This window comes from Barbus barbus, assembly GCF_936440315.1.
Source record: "Barbus barbus genome assembly, chromosome: 21".
Lineage (NCBI taxonomy): Eukaryota > Metazoa > Chordata > Actinopteri > Cypriniformes > Cyprinidae > Barbus > Barbus barbus.
In genome coordinates, this window is record NC_136749.1 from 16,682,168 (window position 1) to 16,695,354 (window position 13,187).

The 13,187-nt window shown below is 38.8% G+C and overlaps 1 protein-coding gene across 1 annotated transcript; it reads right to left on the reverse strand.

The window, feature by feature from the left end:
- Positions 1-1,327: 1,327 nt before the first annotated feature.
- Positions 1,328-11,086, reverse strand: LOC306887342 (ETS domain-containing transcription factor ERF-like; the record flags this gene model as incomplete). The annotated part of the gene is made up of 5 exons (XM_079444998.1): positions 1,328-2,166; positions 4,224-4,353; positions 7,916-8,102; positions 9,368-9,602; positions 11,023-11,086. The coding sequence occupies 5 exons, from the start codon at positions 11,084-11,086 to the stop codon at positions 1,328-1,330; spliced, it is 1,455 nt and encodes a 484-aa protein (XP_079301124.1).
- Positions 11,087-13,187: the final 2,101 nt, after the last annotated feature.

Below are 13,187 nucleotides of genomic sequence, written 5' to 3' on the forward strand. Positions count from 1 at the left end.
AACATTGTTTAAAGAAATTAGCAAATGCTGCAACTAATATTATTCACACTTGATTCATTCTAGTAAATCACCACTGGGTGAATTAATTATTGAAATATGTGACTAGCGGCGTAACTCAGTCCAGAAGGGTCATCTACTTGGAGGTATCTGGGGAAAATTTCAACAGGGCACAATTAGAAACAGTAGATTTTTTTGGACACTTCCCTGTCTAAACGGCATTCTTATGAGCATGTGAAAAACAAGTGCTCTTTCTCTGTCAACTTTGGGTCACTAAACATATCCATTCTCCCATCTCATATATCACTCTTCAATTAGGTACAGAGTAAAATGACACCAATACAACTATCCCATATAGTAATAGTAATTAAACAATGTACACAATAATAAAATATATACAATGAAATAGATACAAACTTTAAATATTCACTGGCATGAGTAGTATTGACTCTGTCTCTCATTCTCGGGCTCATAAAATATTTTTAACGTTTTAAAAAAACAAATGGACTAGACATTAAAATTGAAAGTCAACTTAAATAAATAAATACAAAAACTTAACAGATAAACTAAATAGATAATGTTTCTCTTCAGAAACTTTGAAGGGCTTAGATAAATATAACCACAAGATGGCAATGTTTGACCATATATATATATCTGAATTCCTTGGAATCAGCACAAAAGTAAAAATAAAAGTGCTTTATTGCAACACAATTGAATCACCTTAAAATTACTGTGTTGCCATTATTGCATTTTGCTTGTGTTACACTGTTCATCTGAGCACTGTATTGCAGAGATTAGCATTAATTCATGGAAAAGTCTGTGAATTGCACCAAACAGAACAAACTAACTGAACAAACTAACTTCTGACCCTATCTCAGCAGGGTCAGAATGCAGTGCAATTTAAAAAGTAGGTGATAAAAGATATGCATATTCCATTACTGTGCTGTCTTGGCTATAAAATCTCATCGTTACTGTTTCCTAACAGAAATGAGAGAATAAAAATTATTTAGATATTTAAACATTCTAATCCAAAAAGCAGTTTTTTTTGTTTCGTTTTGTTTTTTTGTGCTGCACTTTTACTCTCAGAATAACAAAAACTCAAATTGCATTGAGAGTCTCACTGTGCAATTTAGAAATTGAAGAAAGCAGAAATTGAAAGTTCTCATATTGGAACGGCATGAGTGAAGAATGGCTTCGGAGGACTCCGGAAAAGAGGAAGGAAAAAAAGAATTGGGAATATACAGCATCATTTCACAAATGCAGGAATACACAGACAGAAAAAGAGAAAGAGAGAACCTGCAAGACATCAAAAATCACACAACAGAACATATTAACTGTGAGCAAGTTTAACTGTCTCTGTTTCCCTGTGCCTGTCGACCATAGTGAGGGAGGGAGAGAGGGACGGAGGCAGGGATGATGGTGGAGGAGTCAGGGGTCCCAGACTTTTAAGGGGATGCGGAGACACAGGTGGAGGAAGAGAAGAAAGAGGGGGCAAGACTCCCCCGAGACCCCCAGATTTGGCCCCTAGAAGGTGTGAGCGACCACCCAAACCTGGCTCCTTCCTCAGAGTGAAGTCCGGCTCGTTCTCGTTCTCTGAGCTGCAGTCGCTCAGGTCTGTGATCTCCAGCTCAGAGTCAGACTCCGGATCCTGCTTCACACCCTTCCTCCGTTCGGAAGGGCTTTGAAGGCCTCCTCCTCCGCTTCCTATGCCGACTCCACCCAAACCCAATCCAAGGCCTAACCCCAAACCAAGACCTCCACCTGTTACACCAGTGTTGGTCTCCCCTCTTTCCTGGTCGCCCACACCCGTACCCCCGTTCCTCAGCTCAGTCCGCCCCAGTGGCAAGTTCCCTGGGTACGGTGGGATGCAGAGTCTGGGAGGCTGACCGCCCGCAGAGCCGTTCGTTCCTCCCGTTTGACCACGTTCTGCCCCGGTCGTGTCTCCGGGGGGTAAGAGCGAAGAGAAGGGGTGTGACAGCTGAGACAGGCTGGACTGGAGCGGGTTGGGATAGAAATGTGAGGAGTAGAGGGAGCCTGGGGGCAATTTGGGACAGTTGTTCAAAGAAAAGGCCCCTGGGAGGTAGGGGTTGAAGCCCCAGGGGTAGTCAAAAGAGGGGTTCCGTGGGTAAGGACCCAACAGGGATGGAGGTTTGGAGTAACAAGGAGCCCCTGTGGGGAAATTGAAAAACATGGAACGGAAACCAGTGTTAATGTTTAAGATCAGATGTTAGGGGCATGGCTGAGAACAGAAGATGTGAGACAGCTCATTCTCAGAGAGAAAACTAGAAGGTCGTTATAAATCATATAGCCTATTCCAAAATTGTATATATATTTATGATTTAAAATTATTTAAAATATGACTTAAAAAAGAAAATATCATATTTACATTTGAGAATATTATGATAAATTATTCATTTCTATGTTGATTTTTATTTCTCTCTCTCTCTCTATATATATATATATATATATATATATATATATATATATATATATATATGATCTACATTCTGAACAAAATATATAGTAAAAACAGTAAATATTGTGAACTAAAATTACAATTACAAATAGCTGTTTTAATATATTTTCTAATGTAATTTATTCACGTGATGGCAAATCTGAATTTTCAGCAATCATTACATTTTTAGTTTGTGTCTAATTATTTGTAATTAATTTATTAACTTAATTTTGTGTTATATTTAAAACCCCTTTCTCACAGTAATACCAGTAAATTACCGTAAAATTACTGTAACGACTTTACCAGTAAATACAAATACATGCTGCTCACACAGGCAGTCTTTTTACTGGTAAAGCACCACTCACACATCAGTTTCAAAATACCAGTAAATTTTGAGACATCATTAACCACAAATGACATCTAAACGATTGTGCCTCCCAGTGTTGTGTTTGTAAACATGAATGGGTATACGCGGACAGTGTTTTTGTTGTGTCAAAACAAGTTCACATTTATGCAGCTCCTTTTGGCCCAGAGACATCATATTAGATGTATTTAGATATTTCTTTGACTTCAGTAGACAGCGCGGAGTAAATGCATCATCTGCATCAGATTCTGAACTCTTACGTGCTCATACAGGTAATCTCATTCTGTGTTCACACAGAGCACATTATAATTTACTGGTAATGTTACAACATGTTCACACATGATCTATTAGCAGTAATTTACCAGTAAAGACTTTATGTGTGAAAGGGGCTTATGTTTGATCATTTTATACATTATTAATATAATATTATAAGATGTGATATAAAATGGAATGAAAAGAGACATAAGAAATCAGCCAGCTAAGTTTTTCCACTATTGAATTGACAAATTATCCAAATATTCTCTAATGTACATAGGAACAAATGAGAGTTGATAATCACGATTTAACACTCATAATACTTTATATGGTTTTCACAAAGTTTTTGCTTCTATTACAAACACATTTTATTCATATGGTCACCTTTACTTCTTCCTCTGTCTCCTTCTTTCTTCATTCCAGCCTACTTCACTTTCTCTCCCTCTCTTTTTATCTCCTCAGCCTCTCTCTGTGTTATTTGCTATGCAGGGCTAATTTGAGAGTGCTAGTGTGTGTGTGTGTGTGTGTGTGTGTGTGTAGGGCCAGGAGTAGCTGGCAGACACATGAATATTGAATCAGTCAGGCAGGCCTCACTTGCTTATGAAAACACAGTAATGGGCGCCCACAGGCCACAAACTGAAGCCTGCACCCTCAATTAGGGCCTTCCTGCTTGGGAAGGGATTAGGACAGGGGGTACACATGGGAGGCAGAGAGGGGTAAGAAGAGGAGGAGGGCGGAAAAGGACCTCAGGACAAACAAAGTTGAAGGGGTGAAGGGATTTTTTTGGAGTGGGGAGTCGCATTGACATACTCATGCCCTCATACATTCTGATACACCGGTATTTCAGTGTACATTCAGAGCATTTGAAAAGACAAAGGAGTGTGCACATGACACCGAATCACTCTCAGTGGAAGTGCTAACGTGCACAAATGCAAGTGTAGAATGCAAATGGAAACTAACACTGTCAAGAATATAGCGATTTAATGAATCTAAATGTAATAAAAATACTACTGATAACAGTCTTAAATCTTAACTCACGTTTATATAACTTTACTGCTCTGAAGAAGAAAGAACCTTTCCTATTTAACACAAATCCATAATTTTCTCTGTTACATCTGTTAAATTTGTTTTTCTGTTTAATTTATTTCTCACCTGAGCCCAGGAAAGGAAAAGTGTCCAGTCTCAGCTTATCCCCATCAGGCCCTGGGGCCCCTGCACTGCGCTCAAACAGAGAGGGCCCTCGACCCGATTCAGGCAAACGAGGGAATAAAGACTGAAGGGCCTAGGAAAGATGGGATAGAGAAGATACAGTGTGTCAGGATCATTACACAGTGAAAAAAAAATAGTGAGAAGAATAGTTTAATAGTGTATAAACAGTGATTGAATGACAGATTAACAGATCAAGAAACATTTCTTATTATAATCAATTATAAATACAGTATTTTTGTGTACACCGAATCCTTGTTTCAGGATTCTTTAATGTACAGATATCTCAAAAGACCATAATTTATTTGAAATAGCAATATTTTGTAACATTATATATGGCTTACTGTCACTTTTGACCTTGATTACTAAAATGATAAAAAAAAAAAATTATATATATGTATATATATCTTTTATATATGTATTGATATACAGTGGTGTGAAAAAGTGTTGGCCCCCTTCCTATTTTAAATGTTTGTCACACTTTAATGTTTCAGATCATCAAACAAATTTAAATATTAATCAAAGATAACACAAGTAAACACAACATGCAGTTTTTAAATGAAGGGTTTTTTTATGAAGTGAAAACAAAATCCAAACCCACATGGCCCTGTGTGAAAAAGTGTTTGCCCCCACCCCCCTGTTAAAACATAACTGTGGTTTATCACACATGAGTTCAGTTTCTCTGGCCACACCCAGGCCTGATTACTGCCACACCTGTTCACAATCAAGAAATCACTTAAATACGAGCTGCCTGACAAAGTCAAGTAGGCCAAAAGATCCTCAAAAGCTACACATCGTGTTGAGATCCAAAGAAATTCAGGAACAAATGAAAAAGAAAGTAATTGAGATCTATCAGTCTGGAAAAGGTTATAAAGCCATTTCTAAAGCTTTGGGACTCCAGCGAACCACAGTGAGAGCCATTATCCACAAATGGAGAAAACATGGAACAGTGGTGAACCTTCCCAGGAGTAGCCGGCCAACCAAAATTACCCCAAGAGCGCAGCGACGACTCATCCAAGAGGTCACAAAAGACCCCACAACAACATCTAAAGAACTGCAGGCCTCACTTGCCTCAGTTAAGGTCAGTGTTCATGACTCCACCATAAGAAAGAGACTGGGCAAAAATGGCCTGCATGGCAGAGTTCCAAGACAAAAACCACTGCTGAGCTAAAAGAACATAAAGGCTCGTCTCAGTTTTGCCAGAAAACATCTTGATGATCCCCAAGACTTTTGGGAAAATACTCTGTGGACTGACGAGACAAAAGTTGAACTTTTTGGAAGGTGTGTGTCCCATTACATCTGGCGTAAAAGTAACACAGCATTTCAGAAAAAGAACATAATACCAACAGTAAAATATGGTGGTGGTAGTGTGATGGTCTGGGGCTGGTTTGCTGCTTCAGGACCTGGAAGACGTGCTGTGATAAATGAAACCATGAATTCAGCTGTCTACCAAAAAATCCTGAAGGACAATGTCCAGCCATCTGTTCGTGACCTCAAGCTGAAGCGAACTTGGGATCTGCAGCAGGACAATGATCCAAAACACACCAGCAAATCCACCTCTGAATGGCTGAAGAAAAACAAAATGGAGACTTTGGAGTGACCTACTCAAAGTCTTGACCTGAATCCTATTGAGATGCTGTGGCATGACCTTAAAAAGGCGGTTCATGCACGGCGGTTCAACCCTCCAATGTGACTGAATTACAACAATTCTGCCAAGATGAGTGGGCCAAAATTCCTCCACAGCGCTGTAACAGACTCATTGCAAGTTATCGCAAACGCTTGATTGCAGTTGTTGCTGCTAAGGGTGGCCCAACCAGTTATTAGGTTTAGGGGGCAAGCACTTTTTCACACAGGGCCATGTGGGTTTGGATTTTGTTTTCCCTTCATAACAAAGAACTTCATTCAAAAACTGCATGTTGTGTTTACTTGTGTTATCTTTGATTAATATTTAAATTAGTTTGATGATCTGAAACCTTTAAGTGTGACACCACCACAATGGATTTCAAATGAAACTTTAACTGCAGACTGTCAGCTTTAATTTGAGGGTATTTACATCCAAATCAGGTGAACGGTGTAGGAAATACAACAGTTTGCATATGTGCCTCCCACTAATAGAGTAACTTAATAAAAAATATCTGAACAATATTAATAGTATAAATAATATTTTTGTAAATTTTAACAAATATTCTGAATTTGATAAACAATTTTATATAATTTGATAACAATTTTATTGGAATGTTTATGTAGTACTAAAAATGTTTAATGTTGAATATTAAAATAAGTGATGAATAGACCAAGAATTCACTGCTGTAAATTCACAATCAGATGATGATAAGAAACGTGAAACTATCATGACATCTTTAACGTGGTCTTAGAAATCTTGAAATAAGAAAGTCTTGTCTTAAAGACGTCATAAGATGTCAATCAGAGTAGGCCACAAAGAGATCCTGGGGTTTACCTCCCAAAATGTGAAATGGCTTTTGGGAGCAGATTAGAAAAGGGTGGTGGGGGATAAAGCTCAATAAAGGAAACCTGGAAGTCATCGCAGGAACCTTAGCGGATGAACGCTGTAAAGATTTTCTCTTTTTTTATTAGGTGACATGAAGGTGATCAATAATTTGTCACTCTTCTCTTCTCAGTGAGAAAAGGCAGGACTGTACTTCGAAGCTACGTAATCTGGATTGCTTAACAAAACCGCATTAATGACATGGCACTGATCTGACAGCCCCACCTTCTCTTTCATTTCTCACATGTCTTTCATTTTCAATCAATAGCAGTGATGAGTACGCCATCCCAGACAGAGATGAGAGGAAAGGGATAATGTCTTCTTTTATTTTAAGGCTTCTTAACGCCATCCGTGACATTCTCTCTACTTTCTTCTTCACCTCTGGCTCTCTCTCTTTCCTTTCTCCTTCAGTCTCCTCTAGTCAAGATGTACAGCAGATAACTTTCTCATAGAATGACCTGGGTAGATTTTTTTTGTTTGTTTTTGTATGGCAAAAGGCACAAGTTATTACTAAAAAATAATAATACATTTTATTACTGCATTTTATGAGCCTACGTATTTTACCTTACCATGTATAGCAAATTTACCACCATTTTATTCTTTTAAACCATTTATACTTTTAAGGTGCATATTTTAAGTGAATTCAGGTTTCAGATTTGGCTAAACCTTTATTGATGAAACCTATTCTCAGTTTTTTTGTATTCAAGCAGAACATATAAATTTATGCTTTGCCCCTGGGGTTCAGATGATAACTATTTTAGTTAAAGTTTAACATTGACCGAGGGCAAACAATTGCTGAACACCAATCCTAGAGCAATTACAGACAGTAGAAAATAAATACAAAAAAGATACCTACATACTGATTGACTCTGTACAATCAATAGCCCGATCCCTCACATCAAAACTAATACGGAGAGCCTTATACAGTATGGATAAAAAAAACTCCCATCAATCATTAAACACTGGCAATAGAGCTGTTATTACCACAGAGCACATCTTCAGCTCTTTGTCTGACTTTATTCTTTTGTTCAACCTAGTGGATCATTCCTGTCTGTCATTACCCTGAGTTCTGGTCTGATGATATTTTGCTTCTGTAAAGGCATTGCATTTGATGTATTTATTTTCTTCGTACCTCGGGTGTGACAGGGCTGCAATCCGGCGTTGCGGCTCCTCCATTGAAGTGGTTCTGGGCCAGCAGGAACGGAGAGCTGGCCATGTCCAGCAGTGGATAATTCACCAGAACCACCTTACTGAAGTTGAACTTGTAGGTGAAGCGCTTGCCTTTAGTTTTGTGCAAAATGCGTTTGTTGTAGTAGTACCTGCAGGTTGGAGAAAAACAAGCTTAATGTTTCAATTATGTCGTAATTTACTCAATGTCCTTCCAAATTGCTTCCTTTTGTGAAACAAAATGTTGTTTTGAAGAATGTTTCAGAGTTTTTTGTCCATAAAATGAGATCCAATGTTGTTTTGTACTTCAAGGTTTGAAATGGCACAAGGATGAATAAATAAATGAATAAATAAATTTTCGGGTGAACTATCCCTTTAAAGGGGGGAAAGGCTGCCATCACCTCCACCCGAAAACATTTTCCAGGGTCATGGCCTTCATTCAGGAATGCCAGCCTTGTCAGCTTCCTGTTCTGCACGGTGATGACTGCTTAGATTTCCCTTAACATCACACAATCACGTATTGCTCAGTTGGAAATAAGAGATGGATCTGTCCAGACTCTTTGAGTCTTTTCCCTTGACCGTCACCCGTTCGCATTCATCACGCTTGTCAGAGCGCTTTGAGGATGCGCACCTGTGCATGAGAGCGAGGCTCTTTAATCTCAGCACTCTTTATGCTTGACTTCACCTTACCCGGTCCGGCAGCCTACACGAGCTCCCGTGATGCAATCTGCCGGTGCAATAATTTGTAAGCTTTTATTTTATGTGGCAATTGTGCCCCTTAATTGAGCAATTAAGCAAGGCTAATCAACGAGGCTAATTATGGCCTGTGCCTATTCATAACAATTAGCGGCCAGCGACAGCATCTATTAAAGAGAGGTTGGGGGAGGAGGGAGGAAAGCAGAGCGATCAGAGAGACGGGATGAGAAATGGATATGCATTTTTGCATGAACGCGCAGAAGTACTTCAACCAGGGTCAAAGATCAGATATAAGTTTGGTGCGGTACGAATCAATTTTATACTTAATTTCAAAATCCCCATCGACAAGTATTCTTTATATGAGGCACTCGCTGGAGAACATCCAGAATCCATTTAGATGTTCAAAGATTCCACAAATTGGACTGCATTGATGTTCTTCAGAGGGAAGGCAGCACTAAAAATATACACATACTATCAAGCATGGAGGGGCCAATGCTATTATACAGGATATTATGTGAGGAATAAATAAATGATGTTTTTCCCCCCATCAGATGCAAGATAAAAACACGCACACAGAGAAGAAACAGCCAAACAGGCTGTATACTCAACAAACCACACCATCTAGAATATACATATTGCATGAGAGAACGATAAAAGGCAGCGATTAAGCATTAACACAGAAAACAATCCTATGAATATGAAACATGCATGATGTGCATACCTAAGCGCTCGGCTGAGCTTGTCGTAGTTCATGTGAGGTTTGCACTTCCGAATGCCCCACAGTCTTGCCACCTCATCTGGGTCTTTGATCACAAATTCACCATAGTCTCCCTGCCAGGCAATCACCCCCTGGTATTCCTCCTTCTGCAGCAGCTCCAGGATGAAGTGCCACAGCTGGATCTGCCTGGAGCCTGGGCTTGATTCTGGCTTATAGGCCCAGTCTGGAAAGGCAATGCCTGAGGAAAAGGAGGCGAGTAAGTGAAAGGATTTGGATAAGGCCTGTTAGTTTTGTTACTTGCTAAGAGCATTTCTGTCTAAATAACTGATGAAGTGATGGGTGGTTTAGATTTCAATCCTTAGTGGAGTAGTTAGGCTGTGTCTTATATACCACTAAGTGAACTTTACATTTTTGAAAAAAAAAAAAAAAAAAAAAAAATTTAAATTACATATAGAGAGTATATGTACCAGCTTAGCCTATTATTCAACGTGTAGCAACAGCCTGTATTATACGTATTATCTGTTGTTTGAAACTGAATTTATACAAAATATGAATTTGTTTGGCAGAGCTGACAAACTGTCAGCCTATGCATCAGTAGTGGGGATTTTTAAGCTATTATTTCTGAAACATTCATTCATTTGTTCGAAACACTGCTTCATTAATCGACAAAACGACTTGGCTGTGTCTGAAAGCTGAAAAATTATGCCTTCTGAGGATGCATTCTAAGGTAGGCATCAAGGCACTTCCGAATCCAATGTTAGCTTCACTTCCTGTCTATTGAGATTAATGAGATGAAGCATTGCTTCATTTGATCGATTTTTGAAGACAGCATATGATTGGCTGCCTTTGATTTCGCAAAATCCTGTGCGTTCCATTTCACGACGGTTGAGCTAAAACTAATGGGATCTGAGAGCTACGGTTTGTGATCCGTTTATGTGTAAATGTATATTTTTGTCTAATTTATTTAACTTTTGATGTTATTTCTAGCAAGAGAGTTTAAAGTGAGTCACTGAATAATTAACTCAAACTTCATTCAGGAACTAAACACTATTTCTGTTTGACAGAATCGTTGGAGGATCAAATATAGGCAAAGAACCTGGCAATAGATATTAGTTAGTTTAGGTGGCATATTGACTTTAATGCGGATGAAAACGAGGCTGTTGAGCGTAGACTGTTTACAATGGCACACATTGTATAAAGGTCCTATTACGCCATTTTCGACAACTCACAACTTTCAAAACTGTTTTATGGGGTTTTTGTCTACTGAAAGAGTGTATGCTCTTGTTGTTAAACAACATTACAATCCATCGAATGCACTTCTATCCCTCACAGTCTCACTTTAATTCCTTTCAAAAATGACATATGATGCAACCCTGACTATAGTCTATATTGTGTCTAAAATGTTAGTTGCTCAATATGAAGTTCTATTTTAATAAACTGCAGTATAATAGCATATCACACTTCCAGCCATGCTGTTGGTCGAAACAACACCAGTCTTGCTACTGTGATAATTAGCTTAAATATGTATCAATATGCAGCCTTGTTTTAAAAATCAATGTAACATCTATGCATTTGTTTCTACTGTCTTGTCATACAGAACCATGATGGTGAAGAAGACGATATGTAAAACTCTGACAAAACCTCTTCCAGTGTCTCACCTGGTGTCCAGAGGGTTGGGACGGGTGGCGTGAGCAGCAGGTCACTAACACAGTTACAGTCCATACCTCCACTGCACCTGCATTCACACAAAATTTGAGTGTAAGCCGTTGAAGTTAAAACACACAACACAAGGTTAAAGGATAAAGCATAATACTTTGACTCAACAAATATGTGTCATGGGCTTGTGGACTTATTTCACCCACTATACACCAGTGTGTCAGAACATACTGTTGTAAAGCATGAGGGCATGTCATTCCAGTGGCCTCTAAAATCAATCAATGCTTTTCATTTGAAGGGTTTTTAAAATATGGTTGCTGAAGGCCTTCCCTTCAGCCATGCAGAAGATCACTGAGCATTTTTTCTCAAAGAGCAATGTTCAAAAGACCCCATCTCATGCTGAACACATGACAGTGCATGAGGCCCTCAAGCAATTAGTCCATATAGTCTCATAGGTATTTCTTTGCACTTTAAAATGTTACATTTTGTGCAAAATAAGTGCAAAAATGTACATGATGTTGTAACACAAATTAAGTTAAGCGTAAGAAATAAAAATTCCAGTTTCCATTTGTTTTGCACTAAAACTGAACTTCATTTCCAATGTGAAATATTCACGTTGCAGCAAAAGGAAATAAACAAGCTAAGGTGGGCATGTGTTCGTACAAATAACTTCAAAGCAGGACATCAAAAATCACTGAAGATTGCATCTGGTATCAGAACAACTGGGAGCATCAGTAAAGATCCATCTCTCCATGCAGCAATTCAGTATGCATGGCTAGAGAAATTCAATCTCTCCGCCATCACAGTTTCATAAAGGTTGTTTTACAAAGCTTGGGTGGAAGAAAAAGGAGCCGGTACAAGGGTATCTTTAATGCTGGCCTTTCCCTCTCCCTTTCCCCCTCTCCTCTCTCACTCTATTTAATTATGCTCTGTGAATTTTGGATCTTCCCTCCAGCATTGAAATGGAACGTGAATTATTGAGGTGTGTTTGTATAAATTATTATTGCTAACTCCAGGCACTTCTCTCTCACACACAAGTACACACACACACACACAACCTTTGTTGCTTTTACTCTCTGGACTGTCCACTTGCTCTCCCCCACCATTATACCAACTACTTCTCATCTCACGCTTTTTATTTGTAACATTCATCTGTCATTATTTTTTAATGGAGTATCTTTCCTATTCAAGAAAGCTGGTATGTCAATTCAGTCGGCTGTATTCTTACTATTTCGGTAGCTTTGTAAGGGCACAGAAATGTATATTCAGACTTTCAAGACTTGCCTTAGCAGGACAGTCTTTTACTTTGTGATGCTAGACTGTCAAGTTAAGAATTGATATTACTTGAACACGATTTAAAGCTATAATTGAGCACAATGTAAGTGGTGCAGTCAATATCACACCTGTAAATGAATTCATTCAGAAATGTTCTTTCACTTTCTGTGAAATTTGTATTCATTACGGCCAGCCTATCATATCAAAGGATACCCGGCCTTACCTGCCCATGTACCTAACTGCACCCTCGCTCTCTTACTCACCTCTGTATGTTTTGCTCCCGCTCTGTAATTTTCCGTTTGATTTCGGAGGTAATGCATTTTTTCCAAATCAAAGAGGAAGCCAGGACGCCCCCCACCCCCCTTCTCTCGATCTCCTTCTTTTGCCCTGCTCTTACCCTCCAGGCCAGTGAGGAGATAAAGGAGCCCCCATCATTTCCTTGTTAGTTTTGATTTGGGCAGCACAGGGCTTTCAAGTTCTCCCTATCACCCCCAGAAACATTATAACTAGCAGCCAAGGGAATACATCTTCTCTCAATCTCCTAGATATAAAGAAACTGATTCATGGAGTGCACAACCACCACACACACCAAACAAAAAAACTCAAAAAAAGATGCACATACGCATGGACAGGGCAACACAAAGTAACATCGTTCCCCAAGACAACGTGCTCAAATGCACTCTTGAGAAAAGTAAAACTCTTCTGTGACAGGTACATACGATCACATCAAGGTAACAAACTAACAGCAGCTCACAGTTAAATCATCTGTGAGTAGACCTATACACACACTCAAAATATAATGTGTGTTTATGGGTCTAAAAAAGTAGGGGGAAATTAACATATATAAGCATTCTTTAAATAATTAAAATACAAATCTATTATTTATTGTTTA